At 40.0% G+C, this 11364-nt stretch overlaps 1 protein-coding gene across 1 annotated transcript in view; it reads right to left on the bottom strand.

Moving 5' to 3' along the window:
• Positions 1-3912: 3912 nt before the first annotated feature.
• Positions 3913-11364, bottom strand: part of SLC38A6 (solute carrier family 38 member 6) — a 65779-nt gene continuing 58327 nt past the window's right edge. Inside the window, exons 12-16 of the mRNA XM_075843705.1 lie at positions 10819-10919; positions 8363-8487; positions 8140-8284; positions 7471-7565; positions 3913-5898 (exon numbers count right to left, since the gene is read on the bottom strand). Coding sequence (XP_075699820.1) covers positions 5815-5898; positions 7471-7565; positions 8140-8284; positions 8363-8487; positions 10819-10919 — 550 coding nt within the window. The 3' untranslated portion in view covers positions 3913-5814. The remainder of the gene's footprint in view (positions 5899-7470; positions 7566-8139; positions 8285-8362; positions 8488-10818; positions 10920-11364) is intronic.

Below are 11364 nucleotides of genomic sequence, written 5' to 3'. Positions count from 1 at the left end.
CAAGCACAGGCTGCAGCGGTCACATGGACTGGTGCGTCATCCAGGGAGGTCGGGCTGGATGCCGAAAGACGGACGCGTCACCAAGACAACGGCCGGTAAGTATGAAATTCTTTTACTTTCCCTAGGGAAAGTGCTGTCCCTTCTCTCTATCCTGCACTGATAGGGAGAAGGGAAGCACTTTTCCCGCAGTCCGCAGCAGCTAGTCCGCATCAATTTTCTGCACATTTTGTGCAGATCCGCAGCAGAATCTGCAACGCAGATTCTGTGCGGCATTGATGCGGACAGTTGCGGAGGAAATCCGCCACGTGTGGTCATGCCCTAATACGCCCATGTGCATGAGGCCTAATACTTACTGACGGGTTGGGTTTATCTACAAAATATGTTGCTAAAAACAAACAGCAATAGTGATCTTCTATTCTGCATACAATATTTTGTCTAGTTATTTTAATTCCTCTGTACTTGTATAATTTAAAGATTTTTTTTTAAAAAATGACATGCTTGAAAATGTATAATACAGCTTCAAAAATAGAAATATACATATATAAAATGTATCAGAGTATAAAAGTCATAAAATGTTACAGATAAAACTGGATAAAAGTAGGTAGATAAAGGGGCAATAGGAATTGTATGAATTGCTCCACCACTATGATGGATAAAACGCGTGTTTTTGGAATGTGATGATAATGATGATATCGTCCTTGCTGTATGAACAGTATGTTATAAAAGTTGATGAAATGTAACAATTAAGCAGTAACGTGTCTTTTTTTGGGTGGTAGTGGTGGTGGGGGGGATCCTGACCGTGAGATATAGTAAAACCTTTTCCTTGCTACTTGTATCTGTCATGCAAATAACAAACGGTATGGCAGTAGCGAAGAATAACGGACAACGGAGTATTTGGGAGCCAGTCAGTGAAATATAGAAGCCGGGAAAGGCGTGCAGCGTCTTGACGTGCAAAAAGTAATTCCCCCTAAAAATCAGGTACCAGTGATCATTCCAAAAAGAAACACTTTTGGAAAAACGGATACATTGTGTTATGCCTAGTGCAGGGCCTGGTGGGGGGGGGGGGGGGCGCTTTTTGTCAGTGCATGACACAGGAATTGGAACTAGAAAGATATAAAAAATTAAAAAATATCCCAACAAATACTTCCTTCAACTCCTCCTTTTGTCCCATATTGAAGTTAGAACTTAGCTTTATATATTTCTATCTGCTCTGTGTGTCCCAGGGGATGAGCCATTTCCCCGTTCTCCTCACAATGCTTTGCCTAGTTGTAAGACAATTGGCTGCAGCATGAACCTCTTCTTTCTGCCCTGTCTACAGTAGGACACAAGGTTGTTAAACTCCACCCACGCAGCACCCCCTCAGCCATTCACCAGCCGAAAACGGTAGAGATCAGTAGGAACTTAAGCGATCAGTTTTCCTGCCCTGGTCCAAAGCAATGTTTCAGTTGTACCAGATCTGCTATACTTTGCGTATATTGTTTTGTAAAGGTGGTCAAGTACATGCCATATTGCAACTTACTTATTTTGTTCACGTATGTGCATAGGATTAGTTTTACATCCGATTCAGCCGCATATAAAGATCAGAAATGCTTCTCGTAAACCTAGGCTATGCCGAAACCCATATATCCATGACTTGATAGAATTCAGTGGAGCAGATCTAAAATCTGACTATTTTCCAGTTCTAGATAGTTATTGACTGATAATGCCCAATATGGATGCTCTGAAAGAACAACTTCTTAAATATAAGACTAATTCATTCTTAGGGTTCACACGTGGTGGATACGCTTCGTAAAAGTACACAGCGAATCTGCCCTGGACGCCGCAGAGAATTACAGCCAAAAAACCGCACCAAATTGCGGTGCAGTTAACCGGCCAAAATGTCGGCTGTGGAAAATAGCCGGTAAAAAAAACAAAACATACTAACCCATATCTATGGTGACGCGTCCCTATGATGTCCTGCAGCCCGGGCTCGTGGGATGACGTTTCATCCCATGTGAGCGCTGCAGCCTGTGATTGGCTGCAGCAGTCACATTAGATGAAACGTTATCCCAGGAGACCGGCTTGGACACAGGAGCAGAGAGATCTGGGTAAGTATTTAAAAAAAAATGTATTTATTTTCTGAGTTGCGATTTTTGTGGTGGAATCGCAGCTTTTCCGTCACGAAAATTGCAACATCTGCCATTTGTTGGAGTTTTTACTTCCCCATTGAATTCAATTGAGAAAACCCGCAACAGAAAAGCAGCGATTTTGCAACATAAATTGACATGCTGCGGATTAAATAACCTCATCTTCGCTGCTACTGTAATATGCTGCGGATTTTCCCCAATTAAATCTGTTGCGAAACATCCGCAGTATTTACGTGTGAACCCGGCTTAGTTGTAGGGTCTATAATTTAGTTTCTAAACAAATAAATACATTAATGTAACTAGAAATAAAAAACTCACCATTATGTTTAAAGGTAAATTAGGTATTTTAGCTTCAGAAATTAAGGAAACGGTCTGCTTATAGTTTAATAGCTTTACTACGCAACTTCTGCAATACTGTAACGAACAAGACTATTGATGTGGGCATGTAGGACCTACTTGCCTGTAAAACGCAGGGGCGCAAGGGCTGGTGGCACTTCAGAAACACTGTTGTACTGAAAATCCCCATACTGGTCTGAAAATCACGGAGATCCAGCATGGTCAGCTCTGCTGGAGGGGGCTGTTAGGTACACATCCAAACTCAGACACCGCCTAGCAAGCTCAACGCTTTAGGAATTACTTCAGATTTTATTCAAAAATGAAACTGGGAACCACCGCTTCTTTTTTCAGTTGTCTACCTTCCTTTTCAGATAGCTCTAGTAGATCAGGGATCAGCAACCTTCGGCACTCAAGCTGTTGTGAAACTACAAAAACCAAGCATGCAGCCAAAGGCTTTGTTATAGGCTGTTAGGGCATGCTGGGAATTGTAGTTTTACAACTGCTGGAGTGCTGAAGGTTGCGGATCACTGTAGTAGCTTGCCCCGCACATAAGATATCTGTCGGCCAAACAGCTATGCCTCGTCTCAGCCACATGAGCATGGCGTCCGGAGATAAGCTGCTGCCAGACACTTCTTGAAGCAGCTTATCTCCCAGTAGAAGAAAATGTTGAAATCCTTTTTTTTTTCAGTCGGGATACCCCCATACACGTTATAGTTACATAGTTTGTACGGTTGAAAAAGACACATGTCCATCAAGTTCAACCAAGAGATGGGAAAGGGGAAGTAAAAAATTTCTACACATAGGAGCTAATATTTTTTTGTTCTAGGAAATGATCTAACCCTTTTATAAAGCCATCTACTGTCCCTGCTGTGACGGCTCCTGCGGTAGGCTATTCCATAGATTCACAGTTCTCACAGTAAAGAAGGATTGTCGCCTCTGCAGGTTGAACCTTTTTTTCTCCAGACGGAGGGAGTGCCCCCTTGTTTTTTGAGGGGGTTTTACTTGGAACAGGATTTCACCATATTTTTTGTATGTGCCATTCATATATTTATATAAGTTAATCATGTCCCCCTTAGTCGTCTTTTTTCAAGGCTAAATAGGTTTAGTTCTTTTAATCTTTCCTCATAACTGAGATTCTCCATGCCCCTTATTAGCTTCGTGGCTCTTCTTTGTATTAGTTATCATCAGAATCTATTGACATTAGATTTCTGTAAATGGGCAGTGAGAATGTAAGACAATTTTTGGAATGTAGCGGCTGATTTTCACACTTCTAAAAGGCTCGATTTACATCTGTGTTGGGGCTTCCGTTTATGTAGGAAGTCACGGCCCTGTCCGGGTATGTCGCACAACGGAAACCAGCGGCGCCTGATGGACACGATTGACTTACAGAAGAGTACGTTGGGTTCCCAGGTGTCCTTAGTTAAGCAGGTTCAGATCATATAGTGTCATGTTTTATCTTAGCAGTTGGGAAGGTTTACTGAAGAGATTATTACCTTTTATTTAGCGTTAATTCCCTTTTTGGACACTTCAGTTGCATGGAATACAAACACTGCAGTGACTCCGAAAATCTCCTCACTCAGAATCACAACAAACTTAGAAGTAATTAGACACTTTTCCACATTACAAACGACAAATTTTAAATCTAAGGTAAGACCATAAACTGTTTGTTAATGGTGAGGACAGATTTGCAAAACAAAACCAAGCAAGCATTAACAATTAGGCTTAAAATTAAGATTACAAAATCAGAGGAGTAGTTATGAATAGGGTTAAGATCTCCGCCAAACATACTGAAGTCCAAAGCCTGACCGATAAGCAGATATGCGAAGTGGAATGAGGTATAAATATAGGCAGGTCACAGTGCTGTAAAGCTGGATGAATAGCTTCTGTACCCAGCAAATACTGCTCAACTCAAATTCTTTACCCGCATGGAGCTTTAAAAAGACAAACATCCCGTATTGCACATACCTTGCTTTACTTCGAACGCAAAATCGGCACATAGTAGCATGAGTTTTTATCATTCATAAAACACTGCTGCTTTTAAATATCTGTTGGTTGCCATTGGTAACAGACGGCAGTCTATCTACAATTTGCTGTCAGACCTAAATAATTATCTTCAACTGTGTAATCAGAAACCAGTAGAGTTCGGAAAATAACTTTGGATGTAAATGAAGAAAAAAACATTAGTTAACGGGAAATTAGTAAAGCAAAGTATGTGCATAGGTACTTACTCTTAATACCTACCATTGAAATTTGTCAGCAGTATACATGATTTGGAGAGTTTTACCCTATATTTGATAAAGCTATGGTGCTATTTTGAAACAAAATAGTGTTCCTCTGCTCTTTCACATACATACTTAAATCTTAGCTGCCTGTTGCCACCACTAGGGGGATGATCTGTATGCAGCTGGTATACCAAGCAGACCGAGTGGCAAGTGAGAGTTTTCAAAGTATGTCTGGGGTGAACAGAAGAACAAGGCTCTGTACTAACGAAACAGTGGAGCCTTGTCTAGTATATTAGGAAAACGCTCAATATCATTTATGCTGCTGGTTTCTTGGTGTTTTTTTTTGTTTTTACTGTAAATACACTTTATTAGTTGTGGGTTTCAATTTACCCTGCATGCATCCCTTAATAAAGAGACCAGGTATGCTTCTTTATCAAATGTGGAACCAACTCTCCCAGGACATACTGAAGGGTTTCTGGACATGCGGACACCTACAGTATGATCCCAAAAACTCCGGAAACCATTCAAAATACAGCTATTTGTATCGGTAGTCAAATAAAAGCAACACCACCAATATCGGATTTCACGTAACATTGATGGAGGGGTCATGTTTAACCCCTTACTCCCTTATAACCAATTTGTAAACATAAAATAGACATAAAACAGAAATTAATTAAAATTATTTAGTTTTACCATCAGAAAAAAAAGTGATTGAGAGGCACAAGGAATATTATTTTCAACCTGTTGTGGAACTACAACTCTCAACATGTCCTGACAACAGCTGGGGGTTGATAATTAAATTCACAGCATCTAGAGAGTCAAATGGAGCCAGTCTTCAAATAAACCATATCATGTCAGTAAATAAATGGATGAGCAAGTTTAGGAATTGTAAGCTTTAGTCATGTGACAATATTCCACATCGGGTTCTTTTTTTTCATCTTTAATGAACAGAATTACCACTCCCTCATATTTTAGGCCTTGACAAGTTTACTTTCCCAGAAGACCCATAGGGTGGATGAGTGTCGTGCTTTCAACAAACTGTTTCTCAACCAATTTCCCCCTGAAACTGGATATCCTTGGCTGTAAATCGTTGCACATTCTGTTCATATGTAAACTTCGTGGTGATTCTCTCATTCATTGTAAGCCCAGTTCACGGTAATTAGTGTTAAACTGCAGGCACCAATACAAATACCAAGAACAACCAGCCCACAGGCCTGGGAACACAAGAGAAAACAAACACAAATTAGTACTTGTGGAAGGAATCAATTTTCACTGTGTGAGAACAGCCGATCATTCAGGCTTCATGATTTCCTCATTGTTGGTTTGGGAAAACAAGTTGATGATGGCTATTGTTATGAGCAATTGTTCATAAAACTTTCAGCAGACTAACTATGTAAAACAGGTTCATGCAAGTTGTTGAGAAAATTGCTCAAAACATAAAAATAAATAGATGATCAAAACAATATGTATAAAAGGAAAACAGAACAATAGTGTGGCGCCAGGCTCTAAGTCTTAACATCCGTAGAGGGGTTATCTGGTCATTTTTTATTGATGGCCTATCCTCGGGATAGGTTATCAATATGATATCGGTGAGGGTCTGACTGCCGGCACCCTCACCCATCAGCTGATTGATGAGGCCACACTGTATGTCGCAGCGTTTTTTTGCCAGTTTACAGGCATAGCGGCGTACACATCCGGAGCGGCTGTGACTGGGATTGCAGTTCCGGTCCCATTGAAGTGAATGGGACGGAGCTGCAATCCCAGGCACAGCCGCTACCGATGCGCACAGCGCTTTACCCGGTAAACACTGAAGAGGCCATGACCACATCAATCAGCTAATCGGCAGGGGTGTCGGGAGTAGGACCCCCACCAATCTCCTATTGATGACCTATCCTAAGGATAGGTCATCAATTAAAAAATGGCCGAACAACCCCTTTATGGCCTTGATCACATAAGCGTGGAGACTCCGTTAGGGCCCTCCGTCGCAGATCCTGCCAAAATTACCGTAAACAATAGCCCAGCATGTTTACGGTAAAACCGCAGACACCTTGACGGAAAGCTGACAGAAACCCATTAAAAAGTCAATGGGTTCTATCGACTGCCGGTGGTGTCCGTGGTGCAACGGAACAGTCACTTACATTTTTTCCCTTGTTCTGCTCCTCTGATTGAGCAGAACAATGGAAAGACCTGACGCAGGTGTGAATACAGCCTTAGGAAAGTGCACAGTCAATGTAGATACATAGGATCGTATGCTGCAAATCCTATGTGGTGCCTGTTCACGTAAATAATTTGCCTGTTGTAAGGGGAGCTCGCATTCAATAAATAGACTAAAAAGCTTTGATGGTTTACAAGGTGTGTGCAGCCAGGTAGACCTGCCAGTTCTATCTAAACAATGTGGTACAGAAGTTTAACGACCTATAAGCCAGATTTGCAGTTGTACGACCTACCAGCATGTAAACTGGTTTCTTGTACAGAAGGCAGAATCTGCCCTATTGATTTGGTAAATATCAAATTTCTATATTTAGGCTAAAAGCCACTTAGATGGGCAAAACATTACTAAAAGAATTCTCTCCTCTGCTAAGGCCAATACAGGGTTTTGCCTTAACAACAAAACTGAGAAAGTTAAGAGACCAGAAGCCTTCAGCCAATATTAGTGGACTGAGTTACGGACACTCCTTAGGATGTTACATAAACATGCAGCATTGAAATATGCCCACAAGTCAGAGCATTTCAAAACAGTGGTTAAACAGAACATAGATGCCAACAGGAAAAAAAAATCCACATACCCCAAGTTTTTGGCGGCATAAGAAGTCTTCATAGCTAAGCTTCAAGTAAAATAATCCAGGAAAGACAAACAGCAGACACGTCGAGGTGGTGGATCCTAGGTGAAAACCAGGCGAAAAAATTTTGCAATGTTTCTCCCAAAATGCAATTCACTTTGAGACCATTGTAAATTGTTATACAAATATCTACACACTGCATTGGTTTCTAAATGCTTTTCTATATGGGGCATTTAATGGGAGCAATTAAGCCGAGCTGTTCAGTTTAGAGGGAAATCTCACAGATATCGTAATCTAAAGGGAACCTGTCATGTGGACAAGGTCCCATTTGGGGGACAATATAAGCTTAAAATGGGCCGCATTAAAAAAAAAAAAAGTGAAAGACATGCTGATTTCAGCGCCTATCACTTATTGGTTAATTTGCCGTAGTTTCGGACACTGTCCAATCATTGCTGACAATGTCAGACTGTGCAGGGACACACTCTATTGACAAGAGGAATGTTAATGTCCAGTGGCTAATTTATTTATACATTTCCAAGAGGAGTAACAGAGGAATGTTACAAAACAGATTTCTTAGTAAAGATGCCCCACCATTGTTATTTCATGGGGAATGCAAATATTTACTAAAACAGGCAGAAGAGATGGATTTGCTATTTTTTTTTTGTAGTCACTTACCCACCACACCAAATACATTGCTTATGTCTGGAACATATATGGCAAGAAGTACAATAACTATATTAAGGACCAAAGTCACCAGTATGTGACGGAGGTAGGAGAATTGATCGTTGGAGAAGAACATCATCATGAAAGCTTTTCTTGCCTGAAAAACAAAAATATGACGGCAATTCATAAACATTCCAGAAAGGTCCCCAATATATAATATATCTAAGTTACTTACCGGAAAATGAATAAGTGGCACTGTCAGGAGCACGGAAAGCAGAATGAAGAATCTGACGGTAATAATTAGGATATCGCTCGGCAGGAACCTGCTGTAACCTTGTAGTAGTTCAGACTCCACTTTGTCTGCAGTGACATAAGTGACGATGTATAACATACTCCATGCTGCTGCTTTTTATCAATAATATACAAATCTATTTCAATAGACAATCAAGAACTACCCAGCTTGGTTATCTGGGCACAGCAGCCAGGACCTCACTGGCATTTAATGGAAATAAAGACCAATCAAAATCAACATTTATGAAAATAGCAGTACACGGAGGAGTGATAAATTCATGGTGGGTCGCGTATAACCGACAGGCAAACTTCCTATTATGGCGCCACATTTCCCTCATACAATGCAATATAATGCGGGCTGAACTAGCGATCTGTATTTTCCAGCTTTCACTGTTGTCATGTATGTGGGAAATACAGCTTCATAATAGGAAATTTGCTTATTGGTGAAAAAAGTTTTCAAAGTTTCCCTCACATCTAATGGTAGATGATCACTTACGTTTTAGGAGTGATATCCCGATACAATGGATGCAGACATTCTGTAGGCTTTGCTTATATACAGCAATATGACCTTGCACCTAGCTTATCAATGGCGTCACAACTCTTATTGCTATTGATTAATTAAGGCGCTCTTTTACACGGGTAGATGACCAGCCGAACGAGCGCTCATACGAAAACGCATTCCCGATCATTGCCTTGTGTAAACACGGGAGTGATGAACTGACAAATGGGCAAACAATCGTTTGTCAGCTGATCACATCTTTTAAAAAAATGATCATTTGTCGTGTAAACAGGGAATGTGCTGCCGATAAGTTGCAAACTGTATAGGGACGAACGATCATATTGACGATTGCTCGTCCCAGTATTAACGATCATTGCTCTATGTAAATGGAGCAAATAATTGCCGATCGACATGTTGTTTATGTCAACCTGCACTCGTTACGAGGCAGAAAAACTGCCAATGTGGAAGGGCTTTTAGTCTCGGTCCCGATCAGTGCTTGTATTGTGTCCAGGCAGTAACTCAAAATTTTTATTTTTTTAATTTACAAAAAATTGTGAACACCTTAACGACTAGCGACGGATATATCCATCACAAATGGCTGCTAGTTCCGTGACTGGTATATCTGTTGCTTGTATCTCGTGGGTAGTGCCACTGTACCCACGAGATCAGCGGCAGGAACACGGCTGTTATACACAGCCAGACTCCTGCCGCAACTACTGGAATCAAAGAGCTCTCCGATTCCGTCAGTTTAACAACTTAGATGTCGCTGTCAATAGTGACCGCGGCATTTAAGGTGTTTGACAGAGGAAGAGAGCGGGCGCCGATGGGTTTCTATGCAGACGGGGGGCGGGTGTCTAATAAAGGCCCCTAGGTCTGCCTTCAGTAACTGCCTATTAGGTCATGACAGAGGCACGGCCTAATAGATTGCCTGTCAGTTTTACACTGACAGGCAATAATGCTTTGGTACACTAATGCTTTGGTATACGAAGTATACCAAAGCATTATATCTGCGATCAGAAGATCGCATTGTGAAGTCCCCTAGTGGGACTAAAAAATTAAAAAATAATAATTAAAAGCACTTAAATAAAAAGTTTAGAAAAAAAAACAAAAAACTCCAGTAAAACTAAAACCACTTCTTCATAAAGAGGTTTTATTTAGTAAAAGTGTAAAAAAAAAAATACACAAATGGTATCGCCTCGATCGTAATGAAATTAACACCAATTTAAAAAATAAAAAAAAGCTACATTTTTTTTCCATTCCTTCCTAAACAAAATCAAATAAAAGTTGCAAAACTAATTTTTTTGCAAAGGTAGTAAAAAACAAAAAATCCTCTACATATTTAGTATTGTCGCCATTGTACCAACCCATAGAATAAAGGTAACATATTATTTACGCTGCATAGTAAACGGCGTAAATTTAAAATGCGGAAAAAACAATGCTGAAATAGCTGGGGTTTTTTTTTTTTTAATTCCTTCCCAACAAACAGTTAAAAAAAGTCTATCAATATTCTATGTGCACCCAAAAAAAGGTACAATTAAAATATACAACTCATCCCGCATATCACAAGCCCTCATACGGCTATGTTGACGGAAAAATAAAAAAAGTTATGACTCTTAAAAATGCGACCGTAAAAAGGCCTGATCACTAAGGGGTTAATATTGGATAGCGTTTGTTTCCTGATTTCTATTTATACTCCCTTCCCTAAAACACAATTAAAAAAAAAATAACAAAATGAACTAAAAACAAATAAATACAATTTTAAGGATAATTCTAGATACTTTGTCATTAAACATGGGTGAAACGTAAACACGTGCAGTTGGTACTCACTGAGAAATAGGGAAATAACCAGTGACATTGTGAACGCTAGGACCGTGCCCGCAAATTAGGAACAGGGTACGTACCATAAAACGTAAGGTAACCAAATAATGCAGAAATGTAATAGATGAGGAAGCTTAGAGATATTCCAAGGTTGGCAACATTCTGCATCCGGATCTTGGACGGGCTATTAAAAATAAAAAAAATAAAAAGGCAAAGCAGATTCATTGATATGATCACCATAAGGTCTCCTTCATCCTATGGAGCTTTCAATACAAGGCTATCACCTAACAACACAACACATTATTACAAAGCCGGTCAGCTTGAAATATGACACGCAGTCCATGGCCTCTTATTTTAATGCTGTACGCGCTTCCCTTCCCGGCTCCACATATAAAAATGTCCTTAATCAATAATCCATATCAAAGCAATCTAATACAGACAACTAATAATCATGGTTTTTTTCTAGAAATGCAACTAAACTTCTTTTTTAAAAGGACCGGACATCTCTCCTGATATGCCGTTTTAGTAAATATTCCCCATGAAATAACAATTCTGGAACATCTGGTGTCTTTCGGTTATTCCTCCTGGAAATGTAATTATAATAATTATTGGGCATTATCATTCCCCTC

This window comes from Rhinoderma darwinii, chromosome 12 (assembly GCF_050947455.1).
Source record: "Rhinoderma darwinii isolate aRhiDar2 chromosome 12, aRhiDar2.hap1, whole genome shotgun sequence".
NCBI classification, from domain to species: domain Eukaryota; kingdom Metazoa; phylum Chordata; class Amphibia; order Anura; family Rhinodermatidae; genus Rhinoderma; species Rhinoderma darwinii.
This window is presented reverse-complemented; position numbering and strand designations above follow the sequence as displayed.